At 38.5% G+C, this 16,673-nt stretch overlaps 1 protein-coding gene across 1 annotated transcript in view; it reads left to right on the top strand.

The window, feature by feature from the left end:
- The window catches only part of ARSJ (arylsulfatase family member J), a 45,382-nt gene extending 29,253 nt beyond the window's left edge, over nucleotides 1–16,129 (top strand). Inside the window, exon 2 of the mRNA XM_061343863.1 lies at nucleotides 12,452–16,129. Within this exon, the coding sequence (XP_061199847.1) occupies nucleotides 12,452–13,847 (1,396 nt within the window). The 3' untranslated portion in view covers nucleotides 13,848–16,129. The remainder of the gene's footprint in view (nucleotides 1–12,451) is intronic.
- The last annotated feature ends 544 nt before the right edge of the window (nucleotides 16,130–16,673 follow it).

Here is a 16,673-nt window from a genome sequence, read left to right as displayed (position 1 = left end):
AGGGACTGAAGGAAAGCGGAAAGTGTGGCAAAATGGTGGGAGGGGGCTTCATAGTGCTTCCTACCCTGGTATCTTGCAACTATCAAATGTGTGGGCTGCTTTTAGTCACCAAAAAAGAGAGCTTTCTGATTCACTGCACTCCTGCTCCACATGGCAGCCTTACACTTTTCCTAGCCTTTGCCTAATTTGAACTGGGTGCAGAGAATCCACTGAGTTCTCCAGAAGGAGAAAAGAGACCAATGAGTACCAAGCTCCTGGCTCACTGCGATCGGAGGCAGCTGTGGGGGGTTTTGCTATTTGCTGCTCTTAAAAGGGACAGGTTGCAGTGCCCTGGGCACAGTACCTGCTGAACTGTTGTTACTTTTGAGTTCCAACATATGGAGCTTTTAAGGGAGAAAGAAACTGATGGCCACTACGTTTAAGGATATGTGGAAAAGGAGTTCAAATTGTCTTCATACTTTTATGGCTTCACAGAAATTTGAAAATCCCTAAAGTAAGAAAAGCATCATGCTCTGACTACAGATGTTTTACTTTCTTTTTTATGCCATATTATACAGTATGTAATACCTCTGATGTGTTAGTTAAAAATTGTCATAAATGACTGACAGCCCTGAAACACTGCTCCCCACCCCTTCCTTTGCTACAAAAGCACACCTACATCTACGTCCACAGCAGCGAAAGCATCTCATTTCCATGTTGAATCTCCCCTATGACTAAACAGAGATGTTTCATTTCCCCATGTTGTCAATCAGCAACCTTTTATCTGGGACACAGGTTGATAAAATACTTCATTATCTTAATCCATAACTTCTTTGGGAACTGCATACCATGCCTTGAACACCAGCCATTGTCTCAATTAAAAATGGATTTGCATGTTGTGGTCAGTTCTGAAAAATGAACTTTAATACGGTATATTTCAAGTGAATTGGAAAGTAGAAAAGAAAATTCAGTAGTGCTATCAACAGTCAGAATTTAGTGAGGAAAGAGGACCTAGTTCAGTAGCCAGCAATACGTGACAAAATTCATACATAACTGCTGGTAATCATTGTAAATCAGCAGATAATTTCAAATAAGTAGATGCCTCTATGTGCTGTATTTTAATAAGGCCAGTTACAAAGTGGTTTTAGCATTATGGTGAGGCTCCTTTGCATCATGCCAATGTTTTTTATCTGCAGACTTAAAAAGCCCATTTTGAGCATTAGTTGTGTTGTACAACGGACATAGTACCACCCCTGCTTAAAGGAGAGAGAACCACAAAAGGCTAAGAAACTAATATGAAAGTGTCAGGACAAAAGAATTAGAGGTCAGCTGAAGTGCTCAGGCTAAAAACTATGCAGAACCCAGAAGAAAGTGTGTCTCTTGGCTCCCAGCCCTCTCTTTCAAGTCAAGGTTATTCCTTTTGCTAATGATCCAGTGCCACTGCTATTGCCAGTAAATGTCAACCCAGAAAACTATCTGTGGTGTTGAAATGTCAAAATGTATTTTATTCTTCAATCTGGATAAAGCTGTTCTTGGTATCATCAGATCTTTCCTGGGAAAATTACTTCAGGTCTAGCAGAATCTCTGGAGTGGCACAAAACAGGTTCTGACTTGTGTCTGTACCAGGATACCTGTAGAGCTAACAGTGGAGGCCATGGTTATCTCACTGACAGGAAAAAAAAATATGGTAGTGTTGAAAATCTTGAACAGGAGGTGTCTGGGTGGGCATTGCAGTCTGTGTAAAGCTTGAAGATACGTTGCTGAAGTGGAGGAAGTGGATTATGTGCCTCTCAGTTTCAGTTTTGAATCACAGTTCGTCATTTACTATGCAGCTGATGTGTCAAGCAGTACCAGTTACAAGTGTCTAGAAATGTGTAATTAAGCTTTAAACATGAGTGCTCAGCTATATCATATTGCTGTAGGTGGATATCCCGATATGTTGATGTGTTATTAATGGGAGATGAAGGAAGAGATAATAATTCCCTTTTAATGTAAATGTACAAGTTTTGCAATAACATTATGTGATAGGTTGCATTAAGTAGAACAAATAGAATAGCAAAGCTGAGATGAAGCAGAAATGATTATACAAGAATATTTCTTAATTGTCATTCACAATGAATCTCTATACTGGAAAAGGGGTTTCCTGCACTAATCCAGGGACTTGTTTTGATATTTTTATAACACAGAGCAAAAATTTATCTAAGAGTATTCAGTTGAAACTGATGGAATTGATCCTTCTAATTAAGTAGCTACATACTGATTAAGGGGGCTAGAATCTCTTCTGTCTTTGCTGTAATAGGTGCTTTGAGACAGCTGAGCTTGAGACATATCATAGAGCAGGATAATAGGAATATTAAAAAATACTAAAGGGAAACTGAGGTCAATACCACTTGTTTAGCATACTCTCAGTAATTTAATTTTAAGTTACAGTCTTAAAGACTAATCTAAGGCTTCAAAAGAAAATGGCTTATGATACACTTCAGTGCAATAAAGTGATGAAACTGACATTCCTCAATGTCATGCTCAGAAATTGAATGTTTGGATTTGGAGTTTGCATGAAAGTATCTAAAGCACTTGAGACGTCTCTGAAGCACCAAATAATACTGAATTTTCATCAGTGTCATAATGTTCTTTAATTATAAATCACTTCTCTGTCTCAAATGGTATCATATAAAACCATTATATGGTTGTTGTTAACATGGATTTTACACCTTATCATTTTGTCCTCAGTCATCCTTGCTGACAATTCAGGGTCACTACACAGCATTTGGTTGATAAAGGCTCTAAGTACTGGACAGATGAATAATTCAAAAATAGTAATAAGTGGTCAAAATGGGTACTTTAATTAAAGCATAAGATAACAAAATAACTGTTTGGCTGCTACCTTAAGGACTGCTATCAAGTTTATCTTTTTTAGGAAATATGTCTTCTTATGAAAGGTAACCATATAATGAATATATTTCACATCTCTTAGGTCCATTCACTAAATAAATTCTTCTCATATGAAGATTAACTAATTTTCCCAAACTGTCACAGAATTATGATTTCAGCCTGGAGATTTTTAGCAGAATGCTTCAACAATACACAATGGAACCCTGTCTGTCAGAATGACTAGTTCAGGATGTTACTAGTATCTGAGATGCTATTCTCTTCAGCACAGCAGTGAGCACACAGATTAAAAAGAAGGCCAGTTTTACACACTGTCAGTGCTCAGGAGTTACGTGCTGTAGCACAGAGAACAGCCTTCACAAACTGATAAGTGCCGTGTCCCTTTTGTGACGTGCTGATCTCACTCCAGCCTCTTGCAGTGCTGCAGTAGGGGCTGCAGACCACTTTTTGAAGTACCTGAGGGGGAAGTTCTTCTGCATGCCAATTTTTGGCTTTTCCGCTCCATTTATCTCATTTTCTGCTGTTTTTCTTTCTATGAAATTGGCTGCAGCAGGACTAAAAAAATAACCTCTTTTAAAACTTGGTGTTTCTTTGCCGTTTGCTTGCCTTAATTTCAGAGACATATGCAGTGCCATTCTGTTTATGGGAGCTTCTCTTCTTGGAGTATAGCTCCAGTATACTCAAGAACTCACAGCACTGCATTTCTTTTCCTTGTAACATGTTGATTGGGTCTAATATCAGATGGGACTTATTTTTGCTGATAGCCCAGAATTTGGTGGCGTCATCTGGATTCGTGGTTGGCATGCAAAGTACTTAGTCAAATCGTTTTCTTCTCATGTCACTTACATGTAAACATGAAACCCAGAGTGCTGATTATGCAATCACAGATTTTACTTCCCCATTTTTCTAAATGAGTAACATTCTGGGATAAAATTGGAAATATTGGTCTCTGTTTCCACAGCTGCAGCAAACAGGGAGCAAAGGAAACAATAGTTGCATATACACATGTGCATTCCAGCTGCTGCTGACTCCCACTCCATTATCCTTTTTGCCTTCCCATTTGAGCAGACAAATTATCTTAATGACAGGAAAAGTTACAATCAGATATGCTGCCAGTTTAATAATGTTTTTAAAAAATCAGAATTAGGGTTTGAAAAAATTATTTGCAGCTTAATTTGTGGGGTGATTTAAAGTTTAAGCTTCTGCTTGAGTTGCATTATATGATTTTTATTTTTCCCTGCACTAACCGCCCCTTGCAACCAGGGATATTAACCCCAAGGAAATGCAGATAAAGATTTTCTGTTTCTTTTCTCTCCCAGCTTGGTTCCACACAACCTTTTTTTGCCTTTAAAACTGGCAGATCTAGAGACAACAGTTTCCTTCCTGCTGTTCACCAAGCTCTGCCTCGCTCCCCGGTGTATCAGCAGGAGTTGGGGAGATAAAAGAGATGTCCTTGTGATGCAAAATTGATCAGAACATAGAGCCACAAACAACATTTTCCGCCTTGGTTCTCCAGCTTTTGAGCAGCAGGGCCCATCAGAGCTTCTGAACCATCAAGCAGTTCCCTGAAAGTTCCTATGCTTCTTGTTATGGTTAAATGTTTATTTTGTTAATGTAACCTTGAGTGTCATTGCTAAGTGCTGGGTGATAAAAATGTATTTGTAAGGGCATTATTTAAATGGACACATGTCAGGCCTTGCATGATATCAGAATTCCAAATGATTTTGAGGTTGAGTTAATGCATCAAAATCCAAATAACATTTAATTAAACAAGGATATCTCAGCTCCTTGGAGGTCCTCAGAAAAGGTAAATGGAACAAAAAAACGTAACATTAATAATCCATCAATAAATCACTACTTAGGTTTTTTTTCTTTTCCTGCATTTGATGGAAGAGTCTTAGCTGACTTAAACACCCCCCCCAAAAAAAAAAAACAGAAAAAGAAGAAAAAAGAAAAAAACACAAACAACCCACAAAACCAAAAAACTACCATCCTCCCAAAAAAACCTTGAACGTAAATTCAGAAAGTAATTTCAGTTAGACTTTTTTTGTAAACACTTGGTTTAGAAATTGGTATTTTTCTGCTCTGATTTATAAGCACATAAAAATTCAAGGAATATGGCTGAAGATGAAATGAATGGGTATGTCTGCATGATAAAACTTCAATTTTCTTTCATCTGAGCCAGCACAGTGAAGTCTGCAAAGGTTTGAAATTCACATTTAGTCTTTAATGTTGCACTTGCTTCTCTGATCCACCTATATTCATAACCTGCCTTTCTCTCTGTCAAATATGAAATCTATAAGCTAGGAAACAAAAATGGTTAAATGATAGATTCACAGAAGGTTTCTTTTCTGTTATATGTTTAAGTTTTTCAGAAGACTTGAGCAGAGAAAACGCTCTCAGGGGCCTGTTCAGATTGACTTGGGATTCCCTGCCCATACACCTCCATTTCTTTTTCAAGAGAAGCTGTAAACCTAAGGCAATGACACACACCCTGGTCTCATCCCAGTGTGTGTTCAGCATTCAGTCAATTGAATAGCTGGGAACCAGGACTCTGGGGACCAGAGGGATCATGCTAGTCCCTGAAAGTGGACAGTCTTTGCCTCCCTCAAATATCTAAACAAAATTAAGCAGTGTTGGTCAGGCTGTGGCACAGCCATTTGCTTCAGCAGAGCTCGTCTGAACTCTCCAGCCTGTGAAGAACTGCCTGCATGCTCTGGTAATAAATCTTTACTCCTCTTTTTTCTGCGAGTTTTTCTCCTGGAAGTCATGCACCCACCATCTTAAAGAAGTTACTTCCTACCTATAGTACCATTTGCAAATAAATGTATCAGTAAAAGTATTTCACAACTAATTCAAACACTACCGGGACAATATGCAGAATATCTTACCCACAATCTTAAGCAGGTAATAAAATAGGCAGCATAAGCCAATACACGCTTTCTACCCTTAAATTATATTGGAAAAGGGTATGCTTAGTGACAGACCATGTTCTAATGCAGAAGGTGTTTCCTTCCCTCTTTAGTGTTGTTTGGATAAAGATCTGAATAAAAAATGGCTAAAATACCAGGACAAAATGCTGCACATATGAGTGGAGAGTTCTCTCCATACCTACAGCATCACTCATGTTCATGGCACAAACTTCGATTGCTTACTTTGGCCCCGTTTCAGGCAACTACCTGGCTGAAATCACGTTCTTATTTAAACTGAATGTTAAACTGAGGCCTTAGCTGTAACTTTACTTTGGAATCAACTGTCTGGAACTTAAGGCAGAAAAAAGACGCTTCCTCCCATGCTGCTGCATAGCTGCTATTCTTGAAAGACAAACTTTAACTTCTGTAATATAGGTTCAGGGCTCCTTAGGATTTTTTCTGAGAAGACTATATTGCATGAAACCCAAAACTTTCATGTTAACATTTAGAAAACACATCATGTGGAGTACTGCACCCTTGCCATAGAATCATAGAATCATAGAATAGTTAGGGTTGGAAAGGACCTTAAAATCATCAAGTTCAATGCCCTACCATGAGCAGGGACATCACACACTAAACCATGTCACCTAAGGCTCTGTCCAACCTTGCCTTGAACACTGCCAGGGATGGAGCATTCACAACTTTCCAGGGCAAACCATTCCAGTAACTCACCACCCGAACAGTGAAGAACTTCTTCCTAAGTCTAAACTTCCCCTGTTTAAGTTTGAGCCTGTTACACCTTGTCCTGTCACTACAGTCTCTAATGAAGAGTCCCTCCCCAGCATTCCTATATGCCCCCTTCAGATACTGGAAGGCTGCTATGAGGTCTCCACGCAGCCTTCTCTTCTCCAGGCTGAACAGCCCCAACTTTCTCAGCTTATCTTTGTATGGGAGGTGCTCCAGCCCCCTGATCATTCTCATGGCCCTCCTCTGGACTTGTTCCAACAGTTCCATGTCCTTTTTGGGTTGAGGACACCAGAACTGTACACAGTACTCCAGGTGAGGTCTCACAAGAGCAGAGTAGAGGGGCAGGATCACCTCCTACGGCCATAGACCATCAGTACTGAAGAAATGTGTTTAGAGTTTAGCTAACTTGGTCTTGCTTAGGACAGAATCAAATTTGCTACCATAACTAATACTGAGATACCTGCTGCCTGCTTTTGCTCTCATGGAATCATGGTAAGTGGAAATTAACAAAGGCAAGACTTGTCATCTGAATCTAAGTCAGGAAAAGATTGAAAATAAAAAAGACATGAAAATTTAGAAAATATTTTGCTTACCAGTAAATTTACTCAGTTCAGAATGAGAGAGAAGCACTGTAGCTACAGGCTGTGGCTGTCGTCATCAGTCTGAAGGGACGATGACTGCTTTGTAGCACTTCATGTTGGGCTGTGGTAAGCTTATCTGCATCTCATTTAAATCGCCTTAGCGCTATTCTTATGCCCTAGTGGCTCCTGTATCAACCTGTCCCTTTTCCAGCTTGACTCCTTCATTTTAGTTTTTAAAACCTTAGCAGATTCCACATTAAACATTTAGATTTATGGCCAGTATTTCTGATCCAAATAATTTTTGTGTGAATCTTTCATGTTAGTGTTGGTCTCTGTCTGATCAAGAACTCTGCATCATTCTGCCTTGAGCTTTACCAACCTGTTTGGAGGGCTAAAAGCAGAAGAGCCTCCAGTCAGCTTCTGCTTGCCTGACAAGCATCTTACAGAGCCCAGACCAACTTTGATGTAAATGAGAGTAAACATAACTCTTCAGAGTAACAGCTTTTCCAAATGTTGAGGGTTTGTGGGCACCATGCTAAAGCCTCAGTACCCTATAAAGAAGTCTTTATTATCTCTGTTTTCTCTTGTGGATCATTGAGTGCAGCTTCTAATGATTTGCTGGTGGCAAGTGGGATGTTTGGGGTTGTTGGATTTTTCACCCCACTAACTGGGACCTCTGAGGACTCGAACCTCCAACTGAAAAGTGTCACTGATTCCTATATTCTTTACTCAACTGAAATAGCTATATTTCAAGCTGTTGTGTTTTACACAGTTTCAGGTAAGGTATCAAAGACTGTTCTTTAGCAGTCCCTTTAGCCTACTTTATTAACTGGTATCTACTTGTTGTATTTTAATATTTTTAACAAGGAGATGCATAATCGTCAGTAATGATACCTTTAATTCATGTAACATGCATAACCTCAGTGCTGTTGGGTCTGTTTGCAACTCCTTCTGGCAAATTATTTTTTTTAATTTAAAATAGTGTTTTCTAAATCCTAGGCTAGAGTTTAGTATTTTAAGAATTGATTATTTATTTTTTTACATATCCTGAACTTTGTAAGCATAATAAAAATACATTTTCCACATGGTCTACTAGAACTGTGCTAGTAAAAGTTCCTGAAATCAGAAACCTCAAACTGTGCGTCTTTGTTAATCTTCAGTAGGCCTTGAAAGAATCTCAGTTTGAACACAATTAATGCAGTATTTTAAAATATGGAAACTTAAAATCAGTGGTTTTGTACAGGCACATTACAAAATTAGAAACATCCCAGCCTCTTGCTCAGCGCAGAATCCACCCTGAAGTTAAGGAGGAAAATAACAGAAAACTCCTTAGGGGATTTTTTTTTTAAGGAGAACTGTTTTGGCCTACATATGTTTAAGACTGCATAAGCACCACAGCGATGTGGGGAATGCCAGGAGAATCTCTTCTACTACACAGACCTTCAATCTTGTTCTCTGCTTCAGGGGAATACTATTGAAAATGTGCAAAGATTACTGTCATCAATCCACTTCTGGACTTTGGTTTTCTCTCCAGATAAGAACTGGGAAACTCTTTAGCTTTAGGAAGGACATCAGAAGGGGGTAATAAAGCATCCAAATGTTAATGCATTCCTCAGCTCAGGTCAAATTGACTTTGGTGTAACCATGGTGATTTACATCCACAAAGATTCTGGCATTTGGATGTGCATTTGACTTTTAACAACTTCATGGTCTCTGCACCTTGAGACTGAAAGTGGAATAATGTAACAACCTCTGTCTTAGCTTTGTATCTTTCTAGATCAAAAGAGGAAGGGCATCATACTGGAAAGCAGTATCGCGAACTCAAACTCAGGATAGAGGACTTGTTTATGTTAAGGATTCTCTAAAATCTTTTTCTCAGCACACAAGAAGCAAAGGCCCTATAAAGTCATCAAGATACTCCCACTGGGAGCCTGTTGCTTTCAAGTTTCCACCACAAACAAGTAAACAAAGTGATGTAACAGTCAACTAGTATTGAACAGCTGGAACAGTTATCAGTGATTTTACTATAAAATCTGAACAGCATCCACACTAGTTAAATAGAAAGTAAGAAATGTGCAAAGAAGAGCCATCCCCATGTAGTGAGCATAAATTAATTTTCAATATGCGAATGATTAGCTGAACTTTTCACATAAATTTTACTTAGTTCCTTGTTCTGTAAGTCCTGTATTTCTGGTAGATATTTGTAATAGAAACAGCCACAGTCTAGAAACTTGGAGAAGTAAGGAGTAAGACAGGGTAGTACATGTGTATAAAGTATTCAGAGGTCTTGAACTCCTATACTTTGCACAGAATATCATCAGTCTATTACCTTTCTGTAAACACCATTCATAAGGGTCGAAGTCCAAAATATTACATTAGGCTCTCTGGACTGTCAGCATTTGCTTATATTTAACTGGTTACTAGTGTTGTAATTATAATGAATTCCAGACTATTCATGCTCATAACTTGCTTTCTGCATTTGGAATTAAATTCAACCAATTCGTTCTAAAGAATTAGCTAATGAATGTTGTGGTGGAAAGCGATGAAATCTATAGAATGTATTTCACAGACATTTCATGGCAGTTAGTGAGCTCATGAGTTTATCTTTGAGAGAACTGCCCCCAAATCAGCATCTGCCTCTTATTTCCTTCGTGTTTTGCTTTTTTTCGGGTTTTTTTTTTTATCTTTCACAGTCTAAATACAGTTTCAAAAGAGTAATCTTGAGACACTTTTCCTATTGTTATTAATGCCATTTACTTCCACATAATCATTGTCTTTCGCTCTCATTACTTTGTTTTCCCATGAATGGTCTGCAAGTTCTCTGAAAGCAAAAGACTTTCACTGAAAAAGCAATATTGGCACACAATGGATCAATTAGGAAGGCATGTGGCACAGCAGAGTGAACAGATCTTGACCGTTTTGTAATAGTGAAGAACATTCTGATAATTACAGGTTGATATTTCTTTTAAACATTTATCCAGCTGGAATATTTTTACTTAAAATTGGTTATTTTGCAGATCCCTTTTTACACATCTGAATATCTATCTAGAATCTATTTTTGTACATAGATGTATATTAAGAAGCATAGCTATGCCATAAATAACATACACTAACACATATGGGAAACACACCAAAGTCGTCTGCAAAAGGACAGCAGCAGGGACCTGACACAGGACTGCTCTGTGTGTGTTGTAACCAGCATACTGAGGGCACTGCTGAAATAAAATGCATTGCTATATGCCAGGTATTTTCCTAAAAATATCATCTATAACTGAGGCTAATTCTTGATATTTTTTTGGTACAGTATTTGTCAGATTAACAGTGTAGGAATTCCATTCTTGGCTAAATAATTGAGAAGTCCAAGGTGGGTAATCTGTCTGTTTATGAGCTCTTTATGAGAATTAACTTTGTATGAATATCATACTTTGTGTAGGCACTTTCAAGAGGCAGATTGGTTTTTCAATGTGTTGCAAATTCTGTTGCCTGTTCCCCCCAGGCTTAGGTTCTTTGTCAAGGAGAGAGGTGGAAGGATCTCTATTGCAACAGCATCACTTTAGAGAATGCTGACTTCCTGCAAAATTGGCTTATCTGGGGAGAAACTGTCCATCTGGGATTGGATTTGGTCTCAAGATAGAGGAGTCTGTCAACATTTGGGAAAGCAGAAGCTGTTTACTAAAATAGCAAGGGGGGGGGGGGGGGCAAGGACTTCTTCACTTGAATCAAATAAGGAGAATTTACTGAAGGAATTGAACAAGGCAGAGGAAAGAGAAGGGGAAGGAAATAAAATGTCTTTTGAACATAGTTCCCTGAGGACTCTCCAAGATGGAGTGAATCGAAGTGTGGGTCACTGTGATAGTCAGTGTAGTTTCCTTACTGGAGCTTACCTGTTCTAAAAAACAAGTCTTATACTTGAATCATGGGAAAGATGTTGGTATTTCTGTGTGCATGGCGTTGTTTGGTTTTTGTTTTCAAAAGGCGAGCATAGATCCAGAAGCCCTGAATTTTGAGAGTATGCTGTAACTACTGCAGTATCTCTTGTGTCAGCAACAGTGTGTGATTTTTGGGACAATTGGATGGCAGGGCTCCAGATCCACAAGCTGGTACAGAAACAATGCTCTGAAAAAGTGCCAGAGAGACAATATAAAGCAGGAGTGCTGCAGTATATTTGGTACAGGCCAGCTTAAAGCAGAGGAGTGTGACACCCAAGGCTTCTGCACTAAATTAATTGGACTAGAGCTTCTGTTTCTGTGGAAATAAGTTCAAGAATAAAATGTGAGTTACACAATTATTACAGATAGGCAGGCATTAAAGACATCTCTGGTGCCTTCTAACATCTTGGCCAGGATGGCAGACTTCAAGTTATTTATGGGCAGCCAGAGCCTAATGCTTTTAATTTTCTAGATAGCTCAGGAGGCCAGTCAGATTGGCAATACTAGCAGAATGCATTAGGAAGCCCCAACTCCTACTGCCACAGATGAATAAAAGAAGGGGAAGTTTCACAGTGTTGGTAGACCTGGCTGTTCTATTCATGACTGAGAATGTGTCTCTTCTCACTCTCAGGGAGAAATCTTCTTTGGTTTACAGTGTGCTGTTACATTTTATTTTTTAATGTCAAACTCATTTAAATGGATTTGTCCTTGATTCTTTATACATACTACTGCCCATGCTGAATTCATTTTCTAATCATATGGAGGCCATATATATTCTTTACACATAGACTGTACTCCACTGCAGAATTTATTATCCTATCCTTTAAATATACTGCTGTTACATGCTCAAAATCCAGCATGTCTATATGCTGTAGATATGTTTACCACTACCAAATTATAAGGCAGTAGAAAAATTGTATTTATCCACAATGCAATCATTCTGCTTTCTGGGGTTTTTATTATACAGAAGGGATACCATCACGGTCTATGAGTTTGACCACTGCCTTTAAAATAGTAGTGCCCAAATGATGGTTCCCAGGCTGCATATTGCCTCTGATACTGGTCACAGTTACAAGGAAATTAAAACATTAAAAATGGGGCCAGGAGGTAGAGAAGTGTGTGATGCTGCTCTGTCATGTTTCCTGCTCAATACTGTTGCCCACTGGCCAAAGGAGGTGAGAGAGCCATTCTTAAACATGTCTGAAGAGCAATAGCTACCAGTCTCCTGTTTCAGCAGGTCTAATAGTATGACTTTGTTAGTTTTTGACATACGCACTTCAAAATATTTCCAGAGAAAACTGATGCATGCATAGGAATATTTTCTGTTAGGTATGCACATGGGTGTCCATGCATAAGGAGGGTCTGAACATTTCTCCCCACCACAACCTAATGCCTCTCTCCTCTCTTTCTCTAGGTACCAGATACACACCGGCCTTCAGCACTCCATTATACGGCCAAGCCAGCCCAACTGCTTACCTTTGGATAACATCACACTACCTCAGAAGCTGAAGGAGGTTGGTTATTCAACACACATGGTTGGCAAATGGCACTTGGGATTTTATCGCAGAGAATGCATGCCCACGCAGAGAGGATTTGACACTTTCTTTGGCTCCCTGTTAGGCAGCGGCGACTATTACACCCACTTCAAATGTGACAGCCCTGGAATATGTGGCTATGACCTGTACGAGAATGACAATGCAGCTTGGGATCACGACAGTGGCATCTACTCCACGCAGATGTACACACAGAAAGTACAACAAATCTTGGCTTCTCATAACCCCAGGAAACCTATATTCCTCTATATTGCTTACCAAGCTGTTCATTCACCTTTGCAGGCACCAGGCAAGTATTTTGAACATTATCGATCGATAAATAACATCAATAGGCGAAGATATGCTGCAATGCTGGCTTGTTTGGATGAAGCCATAAACAATGTAACCCTTGCGTTAAAACAGTATGGCTACTATAAGAATAGCATTATCATATATTCTTCAGATAATGGTGGGCAGCCAATGGCTGGAGGAAGCAACTGGCCTCTCCGAGGAAGCAAAGGGACCTATTGGGAAGGAGGGATCCGTGCTGTTGGGTTTGTCCATAGTCCCCTTCTGAAAAACAAAGGGTCTGTGTGTAAGGAGCTTGTGCACATCACAGACTGGTTCCCCACTTTGATCACCCTGGCAGAAGGTCAGATCGATGAAGATATCCAGCTGGATGGTTATGATATATGGGAAACCATTAGTGAAGGCAGACGTTCGCCACGGGTAGACATCCTGCACAACATTGACCCAATTTACACCAAAGCCAAAAATGGGTCCTGGGCAGCTGGCTATGGGATCTGGAACACTGCAATTCAGTCTGCCATCAGAGTGAATCATTGGAAACTACTGACAGGAAATCCAGGATACAGTGACTGGGTACCCCCCCAGGCCTTCAGTAATGCAGGCCCTAACCGCTGGCACAATGAACGCGTTTCTTGGTCAGCTGGCAAAACAGTGTGGCTCTTCAACATCACTGCTGATCCCTATGAACGAGTGGATCTCTCCACAAGGTATCCAGATGTAGTGAAGCAGCTGCTACGGAGGCTTTCACAGTTCAATAAGACGGCAGTTCCCGTTCGATACCCACCGAAGGACCCTCGGAGTAACCCGAAGCTGAATGGAGGAGTCTGGGGTCCGTGGTTTAAAGAGGATGAGAAGAAGAAGAAAGCTGATAAAAATAAAGGTGTGAATAAGCAAAAGAAGAACAAGAAAAAAACAAATCAGAAAAAAGGACAGTCATTACATTGCCATTCACATCTTGCTGGTGGATAAACTCTAAGCACGCTCTTTTGCCAAGTCCAAGTCAGCTTAGCCAAACTTCTTGAGGTTCATACAGAATATACTAGAAATGCTAGCTCTGGACTGTGGATGAAGGTTGTCATCTTTAATTTTGTTCTCTGATTTCACCAGCACAGGATATGTCAAAGCTTCGCCTTGAGTGTACGTAAGCATCTACATGACAAACTTTCTCCTATACAGGATGAATGGTGCTTGCCCATCACTGCTGAATTCTAGATAACAACGGCAGTAATATCTCATTTCTGTAAACTAATTTTTGATGGACAAATGGCGGTTTCTTGCCTAACTTAGTTGGAATATTTGGAGAGTATGGAGATGTTAGTGGCAGATGTTCTCAAATTTACAAAGTGATTCATAGAGAGAAAGGGAAAACAAAACTTGAGAAACTCTGTGGGTCAGAAAGTGTTAGTCACCAAGCCATGACCTTCTTTGATGCAGCAGCAAAAACCTGAAGCCACCAGAGTAACCTCTTGGAGGTGCTGGGCAGGGGGCCATGGCCATGATGGTGGGAGGAAAGCTGCTGTGAATTAGACTTTGTCTGTCTTACATAAATCAGAAATATTTTTTAAATGTCCTAGATGTGCTAAGCTCCCCCATTTGTAATAGAACAAGAAGGTTGTTATTCAACACACATGAAGAGCTAGCACATGCCAGATATAATTTATTATAGGCATAGAGAAAAACATATCACCAAAGTGAATGTAATATTTTAACACTTTAAGATAACTATACAGCAATATGTAAAAGACATAATTTATTTTACAGCACAGTACTTACTTCTCCTCCATTAAAACTTTAATTACAGGCTGACGCAAGGTACCCCTTTGGGTGCTAGGGTTGTTTGGGTTTTTTTCCTTTGATTTTTAATTTTATTTCCACTCTATTATTCAGAGATTTTATTTAACGAATCCATATCCTCAGAGTACTGTAAAAGAAAATACTGTATACACTGCTAGGAAGAGAAAGGAGAATGATTCAGGTGCATCATTTCATTATGTATTAACCTCCAATTACTTTGAATGTAACAGAATGATTATTTAATTTAGTAGTCACATGAATATTGTTCAGTTTCTGTACAGAAGCTAGGTCATCTTCATGTTTGGGGGGAAATTCTACTTTAAACCTTTTATTTATGTATGTATTAAAATGGTTTAATTTTTATGGCATTCATAAAAGTAACCTGCCTTTTTTTTTTTTTGCATTAAATACAGCAATTCTGTTCTTGTTTATTTTAAATACTCATATTTTAAAAAACTTATTTTTAAATTTCAGCTTTTTATTACTATTATTTTTGGTTCAGGGATGATATTTTATACCATTTCATTTCTGAAACAGAATTTCTTCTTGCAATATGTACATCATTTGAGACACAGTTCAAACTTTGCCCTTTTCCAAGGCGTCTGCATGGATGATTAACGGCTATACTGACTGCATATTCTTGGTGGTCTTGGCGATAATTGATACAATGCATACATACATATAAGTTTCAAGATAAATTATGTTAAGTAAAATTGATGATTCATTTGTTCAACAGCTGTAACATTTTGGTAAAATTTAAAATAAGGCTGCTTTTCAACTACCTCTCACTTGACTCAGAAGTCACATTTATATAAATGGATTAGAGTTGGAAAATTAAACATCCATAAAATTAGTGCACGCTAAAATATGAATCATATCAAATGCTCCAAAATTGCATGACCTTTTTTAAAAAGAAACTAACTGCAGACATATACTGCCAAACCCTAGTAATTTTCATATTTGCAGCTCTGAAACAGAATAAACCTGTTATTAACAAAAACTTACAAACAACACTTGTCATATTTTAGAATTATGTTTTGTAGTGAATATACTGGAGAGAGCACAGAAATGGAATCCTGGAAGTTACCTATAAATTGTAATTATAAAAAGATGATGTGTATCTGCATAAGTATTTAATATTCACTGTTATTTTTCATACTGTATGGTCCTTAGGAGGAGTAATTAATTTTCTTAGAAATCTGTCTAGCTTTAAGATTCAGACTATTCAGTGAGTGATCAGAAACTCAAATGTTCTCTGATTTCTCACTTTCTTTTTTTTTTAATGTACACTTGATGTCCTTAAAGGAAATATGAATAACTATAGTCCAAAATGTGATATATAAAATTCAGGTCTTTGAGAAAATACATCTGTTTTGTCTTGGAGGAAAAGTGAGACTTTTTAAGTTAGCCTGGTTCAGCTACCAATACACAGGTATACATACGAATGGGACAAAGATAGAAATTATGAGTTCGTGTACCTTTCTAGTTTAGGAAAGAATCTGCATTTTCTTACTAAACATTAGGAGAGAAATGAAGGAAGTAAGAACTGGTTTTGAAACATTATACTGTCTAGTTTACAACTTAATACATAAATCATTGTATTTGTGTTTAAAATACATCTGTGTTTCACACTGAGCATTCATTTTCCGTTTCAGCACTAGAAAGAAATAGTAAGCTTTCTGACTTTTCAAGGTAATTTTAAAAAACACCAAAATCAGAAGTGTAAGCTGAACTGGACATGAAGAAGGACTAAGATATTTTAATTTATTTTGTCATAGTAGAAACAAGGTGCTGTGATAAAGTGTTATCCTCATAAGAGTCAATGATCACCCTTTTCCGTGAAAGTTTTATGGTTGCTTTGGCTCTTATTGGACAAAAGCAACCAGACAGCATTATTCTGTGACAACATTTTATTCTGTAATAATTTGCATCTGTCCCCTCTCTGGAGAGATGGGGAGGCCTTGAAAGCTATTGGTTCAGAGCAGAACAGTGGATCAGTTC

The sequence above is a fragment of the Neopsephotus bourkii genome, unplaced genomic scaffold (assembly GCF_033783945.1).
Source record: "Neopsephotus bourkii isolate Nb327-2 ecotype Australia unplaced genomic scaffold, CSIRO-AGI_Nbou_v1 NB_1827, whole genome shotgun sequence".
Lineage (NCBI taxonomy): Eukaryota > Metazoa > Chordata > Aves > Psittaciformes > Psittacidae > Neopsephotus > Neopsephotus bourkii.
Note: the sequence above shows the minus strand (reverse complement) of the source record. Positions and strands in the feature narration are given on the sequence as shown.